Source organism: Perca flavescens, chromosome 8, assembly GCF_004354835.1.
Source record: "Perca flavescens isolate YP-PL-M2 chromosome 8, PFLA_1.0, whole genome shotgun sequence".
NCBI classification, from domain to species: domain Eukaryota; kingdom Metazoa; phylum Chordata; class Actinopteri; order Perciformes; family Percidae; genus Perca; species Perca flavescens.
The window spans coordinates 27,060,624-27,082,427 of record NC_041338.1 but is presented as its reverse complement, the minus strand read 5'-3'; the positions used below and the strand labels follow the sequence as shown (position 1 = coordinate 27,082,427).

The window sequence follows — 21,804 nt, the reverse complement described above, 5'->3', positions numbered from 1 at the left end:
AATCTACAATGTCTGGACTGTTGCTAATGAAAACAAGAAGAATGTAAAAAGAGATTGTCTATTATTGTGTATTAGGCTAGTATGTGAATTCAGCTGAGTATTGATCAGACCTCATATATAGTTTAGCTTTTATAAATAAAATATGAAATACATATTAAATAAAATCCTTGCTATGTCTATGTTGTCAAATCTCCAAAATTGATCCTTAAAAAAATCAATCAGTCAGAAAAAGTAAGTTACATTTCTAAAACTCCACGTAGTCCACCTTAACACCAAAAAAAATATCAGACGACTTTAAAAATGAAGAGTGACGTCTCTCCCGCTGATTTGCTGTATTTTCGAGGTATGCGGGTATGCAAATGAGCGAGGTAGATCGTGGAAACTGGTGGAAACGAGTATGTAACGTCAGTTCCCCTGGCAACGTTGAATAAAAAAATCGAGATGGAGTACAGGCAAAATCAAACGCTGAACTAGCTAGCTAATATAGCTAACAGTTAGTAAGTAAGATACTCGATTCCAAGATAACTAGCTATTCGACTTTGCAAATGTGTCAAAGACAAAATATGGCTGTAGCAAACGCAAAGCCTACTCTGAAAGAGTGCGAAGTGAAACAATGCCTGCCACAAATATATAAGGTAACGTTATAATCTTTTGTAGAAATGTTGTTGCATGTAGCTAGCTAATGTTAACTACTTGAATTTTGATTTTCCCTAAATGTGAAAAAATATTCTCATCAATAGGCCTTATTGACAGCTTCATGTCTGTCATGTCCCAATGACCCGATACAGTTCCTGAAAAGCACTCTCATGGTCTTCCAGGGACATGATAATCTTCATGATGTTGACTGGTAGGTAACGTTAGACCTCCTTTCTTTTGACTTTCCTTGAAACGGACACTTGGGGGCTCACTTGCTCTAATTTTCTTTTACTGCTTGGAATAAAAGTCATTGAAGATACTAAATGTGGAGGAGTAAACAGGAAGGATTGAAAGTCCATGTCAAAGACATGTCTTATTTTTTCTCTACACTCCATCTCTGACCCAAACATCACTGAGAGGAAAACCTTGTATCAAACTAACTAAACAGACAGTGGTATTTCTATCGCATTGTTTCCAATTGCATAATGTTCTCTTTTTAGTTATCTTGCCCATCATCTACCTTTTTCACAGCAGACATTTTTGACTTGTCATAGTAGGAAAAGTACAGCTGAAATTGATAACCTTAATGATGGCCCCAGTAAGCTATTTCAGTGAGTCAGGATGGACAACACCAGGGCCTCTCCTAAGTGGAATGCAGCCATCATTAATGGTTTTGAATACACCTGTGCTTGTCCTACTATGTCATGTCAACATGTCTGCTGTGAAAAAGGTCTATTATCAATTTGCTCACATTAACACATTTTAAGTGCCCCTTTAATTACAATACAATAGTAAAGTACTCTATGTGGATACATATCTATGTGGTACATAGTTTTTCTAGACCTAATGCTCTATTACCATTATACATTACTATGTTTAACAGCTGATTTTTAAAGCGGTCTGTGGAAGGTAAGTCAAAGACACAAAATCACTGTTTTGATGTCAACTTTATTCTTTTTTTTTGAGGCACAAGTTTGTTGCGGATGCAGAACAGCGTACTGCAGCAACTTCTCTGACACTTATGACTGTGGACACGGTCTATATTGACCCAGATGACCCCATGGTACGGTATTGTTATTGTAGTAAACATACCATCAAATGTCAGGTTGAGTTCCAGATTTCTCAGACAAATGATTCAGTCTCAAATTAAATTGATTTTAGTGTTTTGTAATAATTGCTGTTCTGTATTTCTCTCTAGTTGTCCCTTTGTCTTTTCGAGAAGGCCTATTGCTGTTACAGGAAACATTTAACAAGCTCTTGCTTCAGGTAGGCCTTCAGTATTGCAGTCAAGATAAACACAATTGATCTAGGATTTCTTTAGGGAAAATGAAGGAAAGGGCCATTATGCCTGAACTACATGTTTTTATGGCTTGTTTTTGAAGTGCAGCCTACAAACATCAAGTGAAGTTTTATCTAAACATTATTGTTAAAAGACCCATTTTTCTAACTATCACCCTGGAGTTCTGAGAAATATCAAATTACTATGCATAAGTTTCACTGCTCAAATATTGGCATTGACTATACTTGTCATTTGTGACTAAAAATAAAAATCTTCCACTTCAAAACACTGAGATTTCTTTTTACTAGTCAGTGTGGATGTGTTTAGAACTGCAGAAAGTAACTTGAATTTCCTCCCAGTTGAAGATGGCAACACATCCTAAAGAAAACAAAAAGATTTTTTACTTATGTTGTGTGAGCATTAAGTATTCACAATCTGAATACTTACCCTTATTTACATAGGACTTGCCATCAGTGATTTCACCTACATACAGTATAAAATGGCAAAGAAAACTTTTAGATGCTTTTAGATTTTTAGATGCAAATAGTCCTATAGATTTTTGGAATTGAATGTTTATCTCTTACCAAAACATCTGGCCACTGCTGTCTTTCTATGAATATAATTTTATTAAGGATCCCAATGACAAATGAAGAACATATTAAGAAATGCTTGAGAAAGTTTGAGATGTCAGAAATGTTTTAGTGATTATTTGAATTAATCATAAGCACAAGTTATATTCACAAGCAAAATGACATTTTTCCATACCATTTTATCTCACTTCTTTACAGTTTTTCCAAATCCTTTTACATTGTGGGATGTTCTTGTATTCATCCAGCTGATAATGGTGCATAACGGGTCTTTGATAGAGATACTTTTCTCAATACATAGCTGTTTCTGGACTTGTCAACATAAGTGTTTACAGATGGTGGTGACATGTTAGAGCCAGTTTGAGGAGGAAGCTTTTTTGTGTTGCCACCATTCCTCCGAAATACACCACTTAAAGTAGAAGCAGAACCTTTTGATGCAGACAGCGGTTTAAGAGGCCAATAGGCCACGTTGCCGGGCTCTTTATTCATATTTGCTGGATGCTTCCATGCTTTGGTGGGTTGTATGATGGTCTGTAGAAGGCCAGCTCTTGTTACACTTTCACGGCCACCATTTAGAGAAATGCCTCGTCTAAGCGAGGTAGTAAATGAGCTCAGGGGGTTTCTGTCAGCAATTTGTTTTGGTCCCTGAGAGACTAGATTCAGCTTGGAGAGGTCCGATTTCTCCTCATCTTTTGCCTTGGCCGTGAGGGTGTAAGGACGTTGAATACTGACTGTCTGGTCCCCGAGATAGCAATCATGTCTGCTTGAGCCATGAAGAGAGCTGGAAGGTTTCACAGAAAACATTGGGTGGAATCTAACTGGCTGCTTTCTGTGGAAAGCCTGATTCTGAGAATCATGAGGGCTGCTTGTTTGAACTCCCACATGACTACTACTACTCCGTGGTGAAGAGTAATCAGAGCTTGAAGAAACAGAACTAGTAGATACGGACAGGTGGGTGGTGGGAGTGTAGCTTATATCCTTTGATTCCTTGCCAACAGTAGGTTGATATGCCTGAAATGATTGGGCTGTTTTTTCCCTATGTTTTGGTAGATAATCTGGGAAGAAGAGTTGATCTCTTGGTGCACCAACATATAAACTCTTGCCGTAGGAATTCGAAGATGGGGGCATTGGTGCAGACAGGACATCGGCTGGAGTCACTTTGTGAGATTTATATTTTGGTTGTTTTTTTCCAGAGGTTCGAGGCGTTACATTGGATTTCTTACTTAAATAATCGCTAAAATCTTGAGATGGGCTGTTTAGAGGGTTGACAGGGGGTACAGTCACATGACCACTGAAAGACAAATCCTCTCCAAAGAATGATCCAGAGGGTATTCGTTCAGGGAGCTTGTAGCTTAATACAACATTTTCATTTCGCTCATGAGGAGCACTTGTGAAAGTATCAGGGTTTCCCCCAGAAATGCCACCCCTGTCATAACTTCCATAATAACTTGAAACATGCTCTGTGGCTGCTAAATGATGGTGTGGGTAGAGAGCAGAACCTGGGCCTGAGTCTTGGTTGTCATAAACATTGGTAGAAATGAGACTTGCAGTGGAGTCAACAGGATCAGGGATAGGGAGGTTTTCACTTGGCATTGGGTAGTTGGCACCCTGTTTACTTGGTTCAAATGCTGTATTCATAGGTTCAATCCAGACTTCATTTTCACTGGCGCCATCATGGGCAGCTCTTTCTTTTGTCAAAAGAAACCTAGAGCCTGTGTCTGGCTCTCCCTTAACATTTTCAGCATTAGAAGCCATCTTGTTTGCCATAGTTTTCCGTGCGGTTTGAAAATGTCTACCAAAGTCATTTCCTGGCATTAAAAAGGAGTTCTTCATTGTTTCTATAAACCGGTTGAAATCTTTAATTGTTTGGAAACTGGTGCCCTCCACAGTTCTCTCTTGTGTGTGCGGTTTCACTAAAAGGCCAAAGGGGTGTTGTTGAGAGTCCGAACCTTCACGCTCATATTTCTGCACTGTGGGTCCGGAGGGGACTGAGTCTGGTTTGCGTTGTACCATCTTTTCACTGAGGCTAGTAACGGAGCTAGCATCTTCATTGTTTTCATGGACTGGTTCTCTCTGAAGGGAAACAAAGCTTTGGTCCCTCATAGCTTGCATCTCATCCCTTGGACTAACGGAGTCTTGGTTTTTGTTTAAAGATGGTCCAGAATGAAACAGGTTTGATGTTTGTGGACCAAGCACACCTGCATGGCTACGGAATTCACCATCATTGAAAAAGTAGCCATGTGCAACAATGTGACCTGTCGGAGAATTAAACAAACATTACATGTAATTCATATGGTTGAACATGGTCAGGAATAATATAGAAATTCTTACCTTTTTCAGGAGGAAAGCAAATGCAGCCCCATAACAACAGAGTGCAAAGCCAAGAAACCCTGAAAAGCAATACAGTTATAAACAAAAAGTAACACAGGCCACATTTAGCCAAAAATACACTTGTATTTTATTTACCCAATTGGAAAAGCCATGGAAGTGAGTTCAACCACTGCATCCACGTGCAGCAGCAGACTGTTGATTGAAACTACCAGCCCGGAAATTCTGCTTACACTGATTGCAATTAGAGGATTGTAGACAGCTGGTTCTGTGTGAAAATCAACCAAATTAGTCAAGCACAGGTGGAGCATTTATTCAATATATATATATATATATATATATATATATATATATTCTACTAAACCTATTACTCTAAAATGAATCCCCAAAAATATTAATAAAACATTGATAATACCAAGAGAGAGTGACTCAGATGTAACTCTAAGCAGAAATTTAACCCATGTGAATGAAAGTCCTAAATGTGGTCTCTGTTGCTGAGTTCATGAGGATATTGTTTCACAGATTACCTTTCACCTGTCTATTGTCACTGCAGACTTACATTATTGACCTTTTGTCCTATATATATATATATATATATATATATATATATATTTGGACATCCTGTCTGTATGTCCAAACCAGCTTCAGTTGAGATCATCATTAGAAAAATTATTTTTGAGATGAAACAATATTATTTCAATGTTAGTGACACCTGTCCTTTTGAGTTAATGCAGGCTTCAGTCTGCCTGCGTACCTTTCTACTGAATTAATGATGAGCTGTGTTTGCTGTTGGGGACAGGAAGTGGAAGAGGTTCACCACGCAGAGTAAGAGTGACATAATAGAGCTGGCTTTGAAGATGGACATGGCAAAGAAACGTTATGAGAGGAAATGCCAGCTGGTTGCACTTACCAAATGGTCAAACTGGGTGAAATTGCACAAGAAGATGCAGGCCGGTAGGTGGTTACTTAAATATTTCTGAATGGAAAGTAATCATGAGGAGTTTTGACTGTTTTTCCAAGCTGTGACTCTCTTGTATAGCCAGAGAAAACATGCAGTGTGGTTAAGAAATGTGTCCAAACTAAAAGTCTTTCCTGACAATAATTTCTTCCCCACTGTATACACCTACTCTTGGGACTCATTTTGTCCCGTGCACTTTTCACTCTACATGACTCTACTTTAATAAGCTAAATATGTTTAGAGATTGTTGTTGCCTTAATTTAGCCCACATGTTATCCGCTGCTAAAAAAAAAAAAATGCATCATTCTAAATACTTGTGTATTCAAAAGTGATGGACATTTGAAACAACATTTAAATTTCTTTTCTTAGTTGCCACGGAGAAGCTTGAGAGACTTGTAAACGCTGGCCGCCTTAAGCGCATCATAGCTGCATGGTGTAATGTTGCAAAGGACTCAAAGAGGACAAAAGAGTACTTTAAGGTAAACATTTATTTCCAAAGTTAGTAGAAAGAAATATTATGAATTCTACCCATTTTCTACATTTCTTGATCTTGTGTTTGTGTAAATTTTGCAGAGGTTGGAAATGGGGTGTATAGAAATTGACAACAAAGTCCACCAGATCGGGGAAGGATGTGACGGACTCTCAATGCTCCCTAGCAGGCTTTTACTGAAGGTTGTCCCTCTTAAACTACACAGCATTCATGAGTCACTCAGCAACACAGAGAGAGGATAGCCTCGGATTTAAAGCTTGTAGCAGCTTCACGTCTCGGTTCTCTAGGGGAAGTGATGAGAGCACATCTGTTACAGAAGACTTAAAGTGTACTTCACTGTAAACATGCCTCTAGTCTCTTCTAGGACAGTTGTTTAATTTCACCCATTAATGTCAATTAATGTTACCAATTAAACAGAAAGGGTTGCGTTTATGCGAAGACTCTCTCATCTGTTGCTGTTGTTTTGCATATCAATAATAATATTTGTTGTAGGTACCAGTGGCTATATATAGTAGTTTACAAATATGTTAAAAAGTCCAGTAAACATCTTTTTGACTCTGCTTGCACTTACCAGAAATAGCCCGTGTTTGTTTTGGATTCGCTGGCAAAAGGAGTGCAGTTTTGGCGTTTGCTCTGGTGTTTCTCTCTAACACCTCTACCGATAAGTAGTGCTTCAGCATGACTATGTTTGGAGAAAGAAAGAGGCTGCTTGTACAGTTACATCACACTGCCTTGTAGAGTGGTAGATGTGGCAGTGAATCCTGCCTGTTCTGATTTGGGTGCTTAACTTTCCCCTTGACATTGCACAAACCTTTCCAAAGGGACAGCTGAGGTTACTCAGATATTGGTGAGAGGAGGAAAAAAAGGATATTCACGTTTCCACATCTGCAAATGATCAAATATGTCATATGATTTTTTTTTCTTCTGCAGATCTTTCAATATTTAGAGTTGCGAGACTGGCTAAATTGTGCTGAGGTGTGTTGCACATGGAAAGCTATTATCCAGTCAGGCACACTGTGGAGTCAGGTCTGTACTGAGAGATTGCTTCTTGTATTTAATTCACAGTGGCATTTAAAGTTATACTTGAGTATAAATGTTCCCTAATGTGTGTCCCTGTTAGATCAACTTCTCTGTGGAGAAAGACTGGATAACAGAAAGCACAATGAAGCAGATTCTGCAGACTTATCGCCCATTTGTGATCCATCTTAACCTGCGTGGCTGCACCTCTCTAAAATGGCCCAGCTTGAAATATATCAGTGAGTATTGCACATCTGTTGCAAGATTTTTGTGTGTTTCATGTGCAATACCCTTGTTTCAGGTGTGCATTGGCCTATACAGATCATGTTCGTACTGTATAGTAGTAATTAGTCAAGTCAATAAGTTGATAACTCTTATATTTGGATTAAAAAGACAACAAACCAAAAAACAATACTGAAAAATGTATTTTCTCTATCTGATACAGACGGTTTATGATATTGAATGAAATGAAGTCAAATTTGTAGGTACAATTTTCATTTGAGTCAGGACAGCCTGATGATCTGGTATTTCTGCGGTACTCTCAAGTGGCTCGGCTCCAGCTCCTCCTCCTCCAGCTCTCCTTGCACTTCCATTGGTGTATTCCATAGTTCAGGGTTCGATTGGTCTGGATCTGTTCTGTTTTGCTGTCTGTCCTTTGGACACTCTCCGTTGTAGGAATGCACATACTTCGCTAAACTCTTCCCAGTATGTTCGGGAGGGGAGTGACACAGCAGGCCAGAGTGCCTCACCCCTGGGTGCAGATGCAGCCAGTACACCATGTAGTGGATGCTGAAAAAAATGCAATCAGTTTTTAATAATTATTTGCATTTGTCTTAAGAAAATGATTGCCAACATTTGAGCCAAAGAACCCACCTATAGTCACACACCCAGGGGTTTCCTCCCAGTTTTAGCTGTGACAGGAAGTAAAGGTCTTCAAGAACTCCGTACTGGATAAAATGCAGGCTGTTGTCGGACAGGTCCAGCTCACGAAGGTGCAGCAGCCCAAACAGGGAAGCTGGGAGAGAGAAAAGAAACAGATGCATGAGCATAGTATCCACTTCTTGCTTCTTTCAGTATATATTTAGACCGACCTGTTGCTGTTTATTATTTACCATGAAAGGTAAAAGCCAGAGATGCAATCAAACTCTGATAGGAATGTGCGGGCTGGCGTTCAGTTTGTGTCTGAATCACTTAAGCAGAGTGATCAGATTATGTTTGGAACCCTGTCAGCTTCCCCCACTATACATAAATACAATACTGTATACACACAGATGGCAGAATGCCTGCTGTCTCTAAAAAGGAAATAAGGGAAACAGAAGTCAGCAGCAGTTGTATAACGTGTTCTCAACCTTTTAGCCTTCCATATGTTATCCATCAGCCAAAAAAAAAAACACAATTTTGTTTTAGGTTTTCATCCTGAAAATTACAGGAAATATTAGGCACATACTGTAATATTTACTTAAGATTATGTTTAATAGGTATGCAGTAATAACAGCACACATACCTGTGTCAATGCGCTCCATATTGTTATGACTGATGTTAAGGGTTCTGAGGCTCCTCGCTGTTTGGAAATTTCTGGCTTTGAGATGACGGATTGAATTATGGGACAAATCAATGTGAACAACATCCTCTGAAATACCTGTAGGCACCTCGGTTAGACCTAAACATGGAGGGAAAGGGGTTACTTAAAGGGTTACTCAAATACATTAATATTTTACCTCCGCCAAAAAATATAACTGTGCTTCATTCATATGTTCAGTATTAAAATTAAGGATTTTTTTAATCTGTACCATCCAAATTTCTTAAACCAAAGACTGCACTTAGAAATCATCTTGAGTTCCCACTGTTAGTCCTGCATGTGAAAAACAGAGACCGATAAATGCTCTGCTCTATCCATAACCTGAATTTGATTCTAAAATCCTGGCCTCCTGCCAGTACGGGACAAATAGTAGTAACACACTATTTGATTCACTTTATTTTTAGGCACCTCTAAAATCCTTTTGCAGGTTTAGCAATTGACTTATTCTGATGTATGGCCCAACTTTTGTTTAACTAATGCTTCCAAGTTGTTTATACTGTAAGGTAAGAAATGGCTATAAAGTAGAATCTGTCTGAGGTTAAAGAAGCAAGCAACATAACGTTGAATAGAAGACACCTGCCAAACTAGATGTGCCTATTTGCCAGTTCTGTGTCAGGCCCTGAAAATCCTTTGAGAAATGGAAGTTTATTCATTCCAGTACTAGTAGTACAGTAAGATTTAATCATTAACATACAAGCTCTATGAGATGAAGATTCAGAGGTAGTTTTTCCTAACTGCTATTGCGTAAGGAACGTGTGTGCTGAATTTCTAAAAACACAGTGAGGCTCAGGGTAGAAAATATTTAATCAAACTCATTTAGGAAAAAGCTGAACTTGCCTCTTTTACGGCAGTCCACCCGAATGTGGGGGAAAAGGTAGGTATGGCATAATGTGGTGGCGTCTGGTCTTATGCGAATTGGTATGGGCTTTACAGGGTCTGTGGGATCTGTTTGGTCGCTGGTTGGGTCTCTCTCCTTACAAAGTAATATGGGGTCAATCTGCTTCAACTTAATGCCTTTCAGCCTGATGGGCTCTGCACACCTACAAGAGGAAACACTGTTAAGTCACAATAAAATCACATGTGAAATTTGGAGGCTGTTTGTTATTCTGAGAATCAGTAATGTACACCTGTGGAATCGGAGCGTTAGATCAAACTATGTCAAACTGTTTTTGTGGAATCACACACCTGGCATGATTTCCTAGATTACGGTTGCTTGGGACCTGTAGGGTGCGTACGAGACTGTCCATCGGGCAGAGACAATTCCAGGGATTATCATAAAGACGTAGGTAGCGAAGGTTTGGCATGGGTATGAGGGCCTCCTCGCTAAGTGTTCCCAGGTGGTTGTGCTGCAGCAGCAGGGTTGTAAGGCGTGTCAGGCCCTGGAAGGCCCCTTCCTCCACTAAATGGATCTGATTCTGCTGCAGGTCCAGACTGGTTAAACTCTCAAATCCAAAGAAGGCCCCATCATGAAGGACTTTGATCTGGTTGCGTGCTAGAAGGAGGTGCTTTGGTTGTTTGGACCAGGTCTGTGAGGTGGGAATGGAGGTGAGGTGTCGGTCTTGACAGTCTACAAAGAAGTCTCCAGATTCTGTCAACTCTGAGCAGTCAGGTGCCACAAGCCTGGAGGGGCCGGATCTGGTGTAACGCGCAGCACCTCTTACTCTGACAGTTTTCAAACACACACAAAAAGGATTCATGGCCTGCCACTGGCTACACATGGTCATTTGAGTAGATGAAAAATGTAGTGAACAAATTAGACCTAAGAGTAAATCCATACCTGTCGTGTGTGAGTTTGTGTCTCACCCCCCTGAGGCCTCTGCCCTTCCCGGGTCTTTTCATTTCGGTGGACGGGAGCAGGAGGAGGAGCAGAGAGGCTAGGAGGAGAGAGGAGGTCACATGCATCCTGTGCCCTGCAGGGATTGTCTTTTCAGTAAGAAGAACTGGAGAAAGGCAGGATTTTTGGAATTAAAAGTCTTACAAAAAAAGGCTAATGGAAACAGAAGCAATGGGTCAAAGGTGAACAGTGTTATTGTTGATGGAACGCAGCTGCTGCTTACCCCGAGGAAGAGGTGAGAGGCAGCACATTATGTAAGAGATAGGAGCTGTTCAGGAATGCATACACAGCTTTGAAGAAAGGCAGAATACTATGACACTTCATGCTGTTCCTTACATACTGTCATATATTACTCTATTATATCACAACTTACATTTTACAATAATTATAGCAAAGTATTTCGAAAAGTTGACAACATAGTTTAACCAGCCATTTATCTGCTCTTTTACTTGTTTTCCCTGCATTGTGTGTTCTTAGGTGAGTGCAGAAATCTCCAGGACCTTAATTTGTCAGAGTGTCTTAATGTTACAGTAAGTAAAACATTATTAATAATAATGTATAGATAGAAAAAACCTAAATCTACAAGGAAATGTATCACCTTCATATCATATGTAGTAATGTATTGTTTACACTATTTTCTAATGTTAAATTACATATTAGTCCTTTATTAAATCAATGAAAATTAATTTAAAAATTAATTTTACTCTGCTCCATTGTAATTTTACATACATTTGATTCATTTTCATTAAAGCCAAGTAGTTCAAATTTGTGTTGATGCATTGTTGATTGTGATATTACACTGTGCCATGCACTCTAGTAAGAGGTGCCATGCTGAGGGAACTTAAGGTAACATTTAAATCTTTGCTCTTTAACAGGATGTGATGCTTCAGGAAATTGTCGAGGGCTGTCCCTGCCTGCTGTACTTGAACCTTTCTTGCACACCTATAACAAACAAAACTCTAAGGGAACTGTCTAGGTAAACCTCCATTTGTGGTAAAACCGCCATGTCACTACATTTGTGCTTTAAACTGTGGTCCAGCTCATTCACATTTCCAAATTAAACAAATAAATCCCGGGATGAGCCTCTGCCCTCCTGCCCCTTGGTTCCCAGAATTATCTCCATTTCCCACATGCTGCTGGCTTGTATTTCATGTCTGACAGCAGCTTGGTCGGTTCCAAGCTAATGATTTAGAGAAACTAATGTGGCACTCACAACATAACGTCTAGACTGTTTGATTACATTGATGATAGATTTTTTTTAAGTTCAACAGTTTTCAGTCATTAGCTCTCAAAATGTCTGGGAAATATTTCACATTTTACTATGCATGCATTTGAAGATATCTTCTTTTAATTTAAAATGAGATGTCACTGTTTTTGATGACGATGCTTTCCTTGTAGAGTATGTATTCAAATGTACGCTTTTGTTTAAAAACAACAACAAAACAACCTACTATAATCTACAAAAGCTTCGTACATAAACTAATCAAACTATTGATTTTGAACAGGAGCTCTCTCAACCTTCAATACCTGAGTCTGGCCTACTGCTACAGATTCACAGATAAAGGGTTTATGTACCTGAACACAGGGAAGGGTTGCCACAATCTTATCCACCTCAACCTGTCCGGCTGCACTCAGGTCAGTTGGTATTCTTCTCTCAGTTTGGTATATAGTGACTCCACTCAGCTTCAAATGTGGACAGGACACCGCTTTTTTCCTTTAAAAAAAATTCAGCTTTAAGTCCACCTTGGATAAATCCAATCACTCCTCTCTGTTTCCACGTGTCTCCGCTTGTTTCTGGCTGTGCACTCAGTCAGAGCTCAGAGCGAATGAACAAAATCTGAAGGAGAGGGAGAGTAAAAGGCAGCTGTGGCCAAAAGGAGGGTTGGGTTCATACAATCAACTCTGGCCCACCCACTCACCATGTGCACTCTCCATAACATAACACACATGCATCGCAACATAAATCACACTTTTCCTCTGGGAATGTGCATTAGTTTGGTTCCAGATGTTTCACTTTATAGGGCCCTGAAAATGTGAGCAGCAAGCCAAACTACGTCCATGAGAATAATTCAGAATCCAGCGTACACACATTTTTTCCTCTCTTCTCCCAGATGACTGTAAATGGGTTCAGATATATTTCTGCCGGATGCCCTTCACTCAAGGAGATTGTGATCAATGACATGCCCACGCTGTCAGATAGCTGTGTCTTGGTACGTTTCTTAATTTCTAACACATCACAAGTTTCATACAGGGTCAACATCCCATCTCTGGAATGTTTATCAAAGACAGAAAATAAGGAAGAAATTACACAAGAATTTTTCTTTGTCACCTCATGCATATTTTTTTGTCTGCACAGCCTTAACCCCTCGCAGCAAAGAAAAGTTTTGAGTCTTGCTATTTTCTAACAGGCGCTAATTGCCCGATGTCGCTGTCTGTCTGCCATTTCTCTGCTGGATGCTCCTCATCTTTCCGATGTTGCCTTCAAAGCCATCGCTGAAGTTGCCAAACTGAAGACTTTTAGGACAGAGGGTAAGATCATTTTGCATCTTGCAACAACATGGCATCATGACTTTGCGTAAACATACACGCCACTTTCCTAAAGCCAAATGGCGTGTTATCTGTACGCATTTTCAGCTGTCTGCTTGCAACATTTATTCCCATATACACATTAAAATATTGAAGCAATTCCATTTCCAGTTAACGTCCAGTTATTCTGTCTGTTCCTCACCCCGTGTGCACTTTAGGTAACAACCAACTAACAGACGTCAGCTGGAAGGCCCTGTGCAGCAGCTCACAAGGCCTCCGCAGACTCCATGCTGCAGAATGCTCCAGAATGACCGACGCAAGCCTCAAATCTATGGCCAACCTTAAGAACCTGCAACACCTTGACATCTCAATTTGTAACAAGTGTGTGTTTGTTGCTGCTGTACTTTTAGATGCTGTGCTTTCTAATGACATTGCATGACATAATGGGTTTACTGTTTGTATTTCAGGGTGAGTGATACTGGGATCCAGTATCTGACTGAAGGTTTATCATCCACCAAACTGAGAGAGCTGAATGTCAGCTACTGCAGTCACGTCACTGACATATCTGTCATGAGGATTGCACAAAGGTACAAACAAACACACAGACACATATCTCATTGTGGTTTGTTAAATAGTCCCACGCAACAGCTTTTTTTTTTTTGTCGTGTGTGCATGCATGCACAATTTATCAGGTTATGTAAACTGTACCATCTCAACTTGAGTTATTGTGAGAGACTGACTGATGTGAGTCTGGAGTGGCTGAGTGGCAGCTCTATCTGCTCGCTTGACATCAGCGGTTGCCACATCCAGGATCAGGTATTGTTTCTTACCCTCACAAATTCCTGAAAAAAAAGGTAACTGGTGATAAATAGTCTGTAAATTCGTATTTGTACTTTTAGGGGCTGGCAGCTCTTGAGAGAATTCGCTTGAAGAAGTTGGTTCTTGCCGAGTGTGTCTACGTTACAGATATTGGCATGGAGGTACAAATCCAGCTACAATTTCAACACATGGTCAGATGTGGCTTTTATATACTGTACATATTTACGTTTATTTGTGGGTCCAAGTTTACTTCCTTTTCCACTGTTTGCTCGTTTCAACAGCGGACAGGAAATAAACTTGTACCCAAACTCTTTCCTAGAAAACCAATTCCAAAAAAAATCAATCATGTTCACAGTTGTTTCTTCACTTACTGACTACTTACAGATGTGAACAGAGGAAGGCATGTATGTCTTCTTGTAGACATGCTTCCTCTCCCCTTTCATTTTCTCACAAGTTCACATTTCATCACACATTTTTCTCTTATTTCTTTTGTTCCTCACGAGGGCAGAAGCTGTGCAAGAACGTGAGAGATCTGGAACATGTTGACGTGTCTGACTGTGTAGCTCTGTCAGACCCGGCCATCAGAGCGATTTCATTTTACTGCAGACATCTAGTCACACTGCGGATGTCTGGCTGTCCCAAGGTATGCACACATACGCACGCACGCACGCCTACACACACTTCACTAAAGCTTTGAAATGTTTATTTAAATGTTTTCTATTTTCTTCTGTCCTGCCTCAGATGACCGACATGGCAGTGCAGTATCTGACAAGTGGATGTCAACACCTGCGAGATCTTGATGTGAGTGGCTGTGTTCTTCTCACAGATCGCAGTCTCCGATACTTAGAGAAGATCTGTCCTCCGCTCTGCTCCATCACAATGGCCTGCTGCAGAAGCATCTCCAGGTAAGACACAGTTTAGAAAAACACTGCAAAGTTAGAGTCCTGTACAACAGCTTTTAATGACCAGAGAGCATTTCTTCCTGTAGGGCGGCCGCCTTAAAGCTTCAGCCACGTGTGGAGCACTGGGAGCACAGCAATGACGACCCTCCATACTGGTTTGGATACAACATGGGCCAAATAGTGCTTCCAATCACAAGACCCGCTAAGACTGATGACACCTGGGAAGTGGTGGAACAGCACTCAGTGATGACAAGAGCAGCATGTACAGAGAGAGTAGAAACAAATATCAATAAGTAATGTTATTGTAAAAGTAGAGCCCTAAGTAATCACATCAACCATCAGTTTTGGGACATTGTTTCAAAACAAAGAGCATATTTAACAAACCATTTTGCATGATACACTTGAGATAATCCACACAAAATCACTGGTTAAATAATCAGATTAGGAGTCAGTTTGGATGGAGACATAGCGCTGTTTCAGCACCTCACTGACACATTATACATGACACAGTGGAGTGTCCTGTTCTTTTCTGTTTTGAGTTTGAGGCAATAGATCACTTTTTGCTTCTATATAAATTGTTACTCATTGCCTTTGCCCTGCTAGGCTCCAGTGGGTTAATAACCTGTACGTAAACATGTGTGATTCCCACTCTGAACTTCGTAACATTTCTTCTTGGGGGTCAGTTTTGGATCCTTTATTATTCATAGTAACTATATTGTTTGCCCTTCTATAGCATAGTATATTTCATTTGTACAAAGGCAACACAATTGAGTATTGCCCAACATATTTCATATAGTATTTTTAGTGTCTAATACAGCTAAGTGCATATATACAAGCTATGGCTGACCTGTTTCCACAACTCACTATCACTAGATGGTGTCGACCACTAATCATTTAGCAACGGTGACAGCAGCGACACAAATCACTGCGTGGATGCAAAAGTCGGCCGGGTATCTCTAGCAATAAGACATGACCATCATTGGTGTCTATTTATTTAAGAAATGTTATACTTCTATATACATGGAAGTACAAAGCACACATTTGAACTCTCAGGTGTCACTCACAGTTTCAACAGTCAGATTTCAGTTAGTTAAAATTGATTGTACATTTCTACATTTTGTGATTAACATTGGTTTGTCTATGCACTTGTCTGTGCAATAAGTGTTTGTCTTTTCCTTTTTAAAAATATTTTTGTTTAATTAAAAAAAAACAGCTTTATATTAAAATCTTGTTTTATCTTTTGTTTACAGAACACTTTGTAATTTCCTTTCGATTTGGATTTAGTTTTTCTGAAGGTATTATAAGGTGTGGCATTGTTTATTTGTGGCATTATTTTACATCACAAGAAATCACAAAAAAATCTGAGCAAGCAAGCAGTTTCTTATTCAAAAACATTCAGACAGTTCAGCACAAACCAACACTGGTGTGCTGTTGCATAGTATGCTTTCAAGACCAAAGTGCATGACCAGTTTTTTTTATTTTTTAAACACATACAGACTATACGTTTTATTTTACAGATTATACATAATGTCTTTATTGAAAGTACAGTATATCCTGAGCACTGAGTTTCCAATACTTCAGTGAGGTAAAGGTGCTTCCAGTCTTGAGGAGCAGCAATAAATATCTGGCTCAGTCAGTATAAAGCTCCACTACAGTGATGCCGCTCATAACTCAGCTCCCCAGCTTCAGGGACTCAAACCAGCTTTGTGTCTTCAGTCTGACGGAGTTTCTGTCTGCTTGAGCTTTAACCCACTGGTCCATGGGGGACTCTCCATTTATATAGCCTGAGAGACAAACAGTTGGGGGGAACAGGGTAAATGAGAGAAATGAAGTCGTGTGGAAAGAAAACTGAATGTTCTGTGTTGAGGGTTTAGTTAAATAACTGTGCCATGGAGTATGATGTAATGAAAAAATAATGTCTCACCAGTAACTGTGGTTTGGCCTTCAGCTGTGTTGTTTTCTACTCCATGCAGAACAACTTCTGGGCTGATATCCACCGACGTACCACAGAGCTCCACCCCAGCTTTCAATGAGGAGGGGACACGCACACAAACCGCTCCTGCGTACAACAGAAGAATGAGGGATAAACAAAGAAAATGAATATCGGTCAACGGGATGGAAAACTGTGATTCATAAGTTGAATATTCTTCTCACACTGTGCATTTACCTTCCTGACTGTGGAGTTCAGCACTGCCGCCGTCTCCCACATAGACATCAATGCCTCCGCTGTGAGAGGAAACCTTCAGGAAACTATTCGAACCATCTGCAAAAGCAAAGCAAGCCTCAGGTGTTTTGCATTTAACAGCCACTGATACATACCATACAAAGTTCATTGTGCAATCCGGCTCAGCTTACTCACCAACAACTGTATCTCCAGACACGTTCTTCACAGTGGCGTTACCTTTTAATAAATTAAAGCACACAGTCAGTTTTAACATAACTGGCTCATAAACCTGCTTCACTGAAGTTAAAACGATCATTGTTTCCATGTATTTTATGACGACAGGCTCATTGTATCAGGAAGCAATTAAAATTCTACGTGGATGATGCATTTCCTTCATTTCACATCACAGTGCTGTTTGTCTTTTGTGATATACTCTCTACCTCCAAGAATTTGTCTTTTTAAAACTAACTTATAGCTACTCCAAAACAAACAAGAAGTACAGAATTTGTGATAAATTGCAACCACATTGCATTTATGTAGACTCTATTTGGATCAGAGCCCAGGATTACTGACATAGCACAGCTCTGCTTTACAAACCAAGTTAACATAATGCAGCTGTGTGCCGCAATGGCTCATGGGCAGTGGAGTTTGTTTTGGACAAAAGTGTAATGAATTTAACTTTTTCTTCACACTACATTTGAGTTTGGCTGTAGCACTTATAACAACACAAGCAATATAGATGAGGAATAGATGCTGCTGTTTTCTAACCGTGTACGTGTCCCAGTTCTACTCTCCCAGAGCAGGAGGAGACACAGCTGGACTCAGCATAGATGGCTTTGACTTTCAGAGGGCCACGTTCTGTTGAAATATTCATTTTGGTGCCCTGAAGCTTCTTGACATCCACTCCCTGCAAACACACAACTAATCACTGCACAGCACTGTAGCCAGTTGATGTATGATTTAACTTTTTTTTCCAGTTTTGTTTCCAAATCAGATAAAGTCTGTATTCAGGCTGCTGCTGCCCTCTAATGACTGCTGAGTGTACTGTCCTTACACTGTCTCCACATGTGCTGATGTCCACATTGCCATGGATAGTGCCCACACCTGTAACATGTCCTCCATTGGACTGGACCTCAACTTGATGAGCCTGAGATAACAGACAACAAACAACAGTAGAATGTCAGATAGAGCCTCTAAACCAGGGGTCTCAAACTCAATTTACCTGGGGGCCGCTGGAGGCAGAGTCTGGGTGAGGCTGGGCCGCATCAGGTTTTCCACAAGAAAAGCTTTGTTAAAAAAATTCCAATCTTATCAAATCTCTTTATTTTTATTATTTATATTCTTTTATCCCGCCGCGTACATGCATCACTTTGATTTACTTTGTCAGAGAGAGACCTCATATTAACTCTCTAAGTGCCATTGACGTGTATGTATAACTATATATATATAGCCTATTCTAGGGGGCTCTGGGGGTATACCCCCCCGGGAAAAAAAATTGAAAAATAAACCGTTAACTGGCAGTTTCTGGAGAGTTTTGTGCAAAGAAATGGAGAAATTGAGTCTTACATGATATGTGCAAAACTGCAAGGTTAAGAGCCTATACTCTGCATTGTTGTAGTATCAGCAGTAGGGCATTTAGCATTTACATTACTGTTAATCAGTCATCACTTGATTACACATTGTATTACCTTGTTATGATAAGAAGTGACCCACAATGGGCCAAACATAATGTGCCACATGAAGAGACAGACATGCAGCATGACAGCAGCAACAACTGAGAAGATTTGGGTCTGTGGTGACCAGATCTACCTCACACCAACTTCTTCTCCCATTCTCTCTCTTTACTTACACACACACACGCACGCGCACGCACGCACGCACGCACGCACGCACATCGAGTGGGGCTCTCCGATGCTCGGAGGTGAGCCGTGGCCGGCTCGGAGCCCTGCCGCTGGCGGAGATGCGACAGCGAGGACCGGTTCCACGGCTTGGTCAGCGACATGAACTCGTAGCGGCCGGTGGAGCTTCCGAGCACCGGGCTTCCACCGCTGCGAACGGGGTTTTTAGCTTTAGGAGAAGAGGCATTTTATCTGTTAATCCTACCGACGGAAACACTTTGGCGTTATGTAGTTGACCCGCGGTGGTGAATTATCTGCAGTTCTGGGAGGGTTGTTGCCGTGTTCTGATTGTTCTCATCTCAGCTTCGCCGAGACAAAATAGACATGCCATTTCAAAAAAAAATCATTTATTCATGTATCATCATCATTCAAATATCATGTTTTCAAAAGCATCACTTTCATCAATTTTTTGTGACATATTTAGACTGCAAGCAGGCAAACGAGCAGGCTTATGTGCCGGGGCCGAGGCCCGGAGAGCCCCGGCCCAATTTAACCCCTGGTTATATACATTAATATACATATATGTATACGTATAATGTCCCGCTGGGCAGCAACTTAAAAGAAGTGAAGTGTTGTGAACGCAGCGCGCTGGGACAAATGTCCGCATGTGCCCAATAGAAACGAGGCAGCCAGCCAGGCACGGAAGAAAACACTCCATGGCAACGCTGCTGTAACTTTCACTCACTGAGGAATGTTTCTCTGCTTGCATCAAGCCCGGCCGATGTCCCGCCCCCGAGAGCCATATACCCCACCGTGATTGGTAGGTTCGTTCAGCTCCGCACACAACACTGTAAAGTACCATACACATCACACTCGCGGGCCGCAATAACATTAAACTTTCATATTAAGACGGGGGCCACAAACTATCGTCCCGCGGGCCGCGAGTTTGAGACCCCTGCTTTAAACACATCTCCAACTCCACAACAACAGTCTAGTGGGTTGTTTATTTGAACTTAAACAAGTACTTTTAGGTAGTTGAGGACTGTTGGTGGCTTTTTTTTTTATTTGCCATGTGAGTTGGCAAAACTAACCTTTGCTGCTGTAAAACAACAAAAGTTATAGTTATAGGGAAACCCTACTATGGTTTAAGCCATACTTTCCCCCCAATATGTTTGAAAAGATTAGAAAATATCACCATCAATTCTAGTTTCACAATCAGTCAAATGTTTGCAATAACTATATTTAATCAATAGTGATTTTATATATTTAATTGTGAAATCAGTCAATATGACATATTAATATGCAAACATATAATATATGTATAAGAATGTGTTTATGTTGTAATGCCAGCACCTACCTTGACAGAGTGCAGCAAACAGTTGCCCTTCTCTGTCTGCACCTTGCAGATATCACACTCCATGTTCTTCACTTGCACGTTGCCTTGTCCCTGAGTAGTAATGAGGAGATCTGACAAAAGGAGACACCAAAGGACAACAGACCGTATCACGCCAACTGCTGGGAAAATATATACTGATATGCATTAGGATCAATTATATTATAGGCCCTATTGTAGACCTCTATATTGTCATTTCCATTTATAATTGCATCATCAGTAGACACTCACTACTTTTTATAGGTGCAGTCAGATCGATCGACATGCTGCGGTTAACTTTCTCAGCTGCGATGAGCAGCTCTTTGCTCTGGTCATCATAGTGGACTTGTAAGTGATCCAGACCAACCACCTGCTCGGTGTCTGTTCCATGAACTGTGATGAAGACTCGGTCAGCCTCGGGGAAGGCGTGCGGGTCCAGCGGGCGGATGGAGATACTGCAGCCCAGCTGTACCCGCACAGTGCTGTAGGGGCTCACCACCAGATCCCACTGCTTCAGAGGCTGGTTTACCTCATCATGTGATGAAGACTTCGCGGGGGCAGAGATGGAGAAGAACCGTGAAGTATGCAGAGGGCAGCGAGGGGTAGCGAGTGTCCTCCTGGGACCGATTGTGAGTGACCAGCAGTGGAGAAGTCGGACACATCCCCGCCGACTTGCTGAGCCACAAAACATCTCTATCACCTTCCGGTAAACCAGCTCGTCTACACCTCACACTGCTGCTGTTACTGCTAACGTTAAACACAAGCTACTAATCTTAACAAGCTGCCATTCGGTCTCAGCGCTGTCAAGTCTGTGTTGTTGTACTGTTAGTACAATACTATTACTTCCGGTACAAGTTTTCAGATTAAAAGCATCTACAATTCACAACAATTTTACTAAAATGTTCTCTTCAGCCTTGGTCTTTGTAATTGCGCTAATGAAAAAAACAATACATTTAGATGGGAAATTATAATAAACTAAGAAAAAACATTCCAAGATTTAAAAAAAAAAAAAAAAAAAAAGGTCATAGGTCATTCACAATTTAGGGTAATAATGAACACAAAATGAAGTGAAGCAGACACACACCATACCATAACAATGTGAGTTGCCGTTTGAATAATAAAATAAGTGTCTTTGGTAAAATGCTGTGTGGAAGCTAAAGTATACACTACCGGTCAAAAGTTTGGGGTCACTCACAAATTTCCATTCCACTCCATTATAGAAAGAATACCAGCTGATCTGAGTGGGTGGCTGATCTTTAATGCAATATCTACATTGCCCATTATCAGCAACCATTCATCCATTGTTCCAAAGGCACATTCTGTTTACTAATCTGATATCATTTTAAAAAACTAACTGAGAAAACATTGGAGAATTAATCTTAATACTTCTGCCTTGGTTAAAAAGACTGATCTCAGCTGGTATTCTGTCTATAATGGAGTGGACTGGAAATTTCTAAGTGACCCCAAACTTTTGA

At 40.5% G+C, this 21,804-nt stretch overlaps 4 protein-coding genes across 8 annotated transcripts; 1 reads left to right on the top strand and 3 right to left on the bottom strand.

Annotated features, from left to right (window-relative positions):
* The first annotated feature begins 373 nt into the window (after window positions 1-373).
* Window positions 374-17,520, top strand: fbxl13 (F-box and leucine-rich repeat protein 13). Of its 4 annotated transcripts, none has more exons than XR_003693228.1 (22): window positions 374-635; window positions 741-847; window positions 1,603-1,699; window positions 1,835-1,902; window positions 5,630-5,784; window positions 6,158-6,267; window positions 6,362-6,460; window positions 7,209-7,304; window positions 7,399-7,534; window positions 11,186-11,238; window positions 11,584-11,684; window positions 12,214-12,343; window positions 12,820-12,918; window positions 13,117-13,237; window positions 13,453-13,615; window positions 13,702-13,821; window positions 13,927-14,050; window positions 14,134-14,214; window positions 14,562-14,696; window positions 14,795-14,958; window positions 15,042-16,260; window positions 16,929-17,520. XR_003693228.1 is itself a non-coding variant. In XM_028586346.1 (22 exons), coding segments are annotated over exons 1-22 (2,427 nt in total). In that variant the 5' UTR covers window positions 374-545; the 3' UTR covers window positions 16,931-17,520. The 4 variants fall into 4 exon arrangements, 3 of the variants coding, with proteins under 3 accessions (XP_028442147.1, XP_028442146.1, XP_028442149.1); XM_028586346.1 differs by having other exon boundaries at window positions 15,042-15,217; XM_028586345.1 differs by having other exon boundaries at window positions 15,042-17,520.
* On the bottom strand, window positions 2,195-7,554 carry LOC114560745 (uncharacterized). The gene is made up of 4 exons (XM_028586349.1): window positions 6,850-7,554; window positions 4,969-5,098; window positions 4,834-4,892; window positions 2,195-4,757 (listed from the first exon to the last, which is right to left on the bottom strand). The coding sequence occupies exons 1-4, from the start codon at window positions 6,956-6,958 to the stop codon at window positions 2,743-2,745; spliced, it is 2,313 nt and encodes a 770-aa protein (XP_028442150.1). The 5' UTR covers window positions 6,959-7,554; the 3' UTR covers window positions 2,195-2,742.
* LOC114560746 (leucine-rich repeat-containing protein 17) lies at window positions 7,703-12,541 on the bottom strand. 2 transcript variants are annotated; one of them, XM_028586350.1, is made up of 7 exons: window positions 12,284-12,541; window positions 10,652-10,814; window positions 10,060-10,536; window positions 9,712-9,914; window positions 8,800-8,955; window positions 8,169-8,310; window positions 7,703-8,084 (listed from the first exon to the last, which is right to left on the bottom strand). In XM_028586350.1, exons 2-7 carry the CDS (start codon window positions 10,774-10,776, stop codon window positions 7,799-7,801), a joined length of 1,389 nt encoding a protein of 462 aa, XP_028442151.1. In that variant the 5' UTR covers window positions 10,777-10,814; window positions 12,284-12,541; the 3' UTR covers window positions 7,703-7,798. The 2 variants fall into 2 exon arrangements, with proteins under 2 accessions (XP_028442151.1, XP_028442152.1); XM_028586351.1 differs by having other exon boundaries at window positions 10,652-10,784.
* On the bottom strand, window positions 15,930-21,143 carry fam185a (family with sequence similarity 185 member A). Its single transcript, XM_028586352.1, has 8 exons — window positions 20,582-21,143; window positions 20,315-20,424; window positions 18,174-18,266; window positions 17,888-18,026; window positions 17,315-17,356; window positions 17,123-17,218; window positions 16,880-17,014; window positions 15,930-16,739 (listed from the first exon to the last, which is right to left on the bottom strand). The coding sequence occupies exons 1-8, from the start codon at window positions 21,018-21,020 to the stop codon at window positions 16,627-16,629; spliced, it is 1,167 nt and encodes a 388-aa protein (XP_028442153.1). The 5' UTR covers window positions 21,021-21,143; the 3' UTR covers window positions 15,930-16,626.
* Between the last annotated feature and the right edge of the window lie 661 nt (window positions 21,144-21,804).

Bases quoted from the DNA above. Each gene is read 5' to 3' on its own strand.
- fbxl13 (XM_028586345.1), top strand. From the start codon at position 546: ATGTGTCAAAGACAAAATATGGCTGTAGCAAACGCAAAGCCTACTCTG. The intron at 5,785-6,157 runs GTAGGTGGTTAC...TTCTTTTCTTAG, and splicing joins GCACAAGAAGATGCAGGCCG to TTGCCACGGAGAAGCTTGAG. The intron at 14,051-14,133 runs GTATTGTTTCTT...TTGTACTTTTAG, and splicing joins GTTGCCACATCCAGGATCAG to GGGCTGGCAGCTCTTGAGAG.
- LOC114560746 (XM_028586350.1), bottom strand. From the start codon at position 10,776: ATGCATGTGACCTCCTCTCTCCTCCTAGCCTCTCTGCTCCTCCTCCTG. The intron at 10,537-10,651 runs GTATGGATTTAC...GAAAACTGTCAG, and splicing joins CACAAACTCACACACGACAG to AGTAAGAGGTGCTGCGCGTT. The intron at 8,956-9,711 runs GCAAGTTCAGCT...CTCCATGTTTAG, and splicing joins GGTGGACTGCCGTAAAAGAG to GTCTAACCGAGGTGCCTACA.
- fam185a (XM_028586352.1), bottom strand. From the start codon at position 21,020: ATGTTTTGTGGCTCAGCAAGTCGGCGGGGATGTGTCCGACTTCTCCAC. The intron at 20,425-20,581 runs GTGAGTGTCTAC...TCCTTTTGTCAG, and splicing joins GACTGCACCTATAAAAAGTA to ATCTCCTCATTACTACTCAG. The intron at 16,740-16,879 runs GTGAGACATTAT...TTTGTCTCTCAG, and splicing joins AGGCCAAACCACAGTTACTG to GCTATATAAATGGAGAGTCC.
- LOC114560745 (XM_028586349.1), bottom strand. From the start codon at position 6,958: ATGCTGAAGCACTACTTATCGGTAGAGGTGTTAGAGAGAAACACCAGA. The intron at 5,099-6,849 runs GTAAGTGCAAGC...ATTTTCACACAG, and splicing joins ACAAACACGGGCTATTTCTG to AACCAGCTGTCTACAATCCT. The intron at 4,893-4,968 runs GTAAATAAAATA...ATTGCTTTTCAG, and splicing joins TCCATGGCTTTTCCAATTGG to GGTTTCTTGGCTTTGCACTC.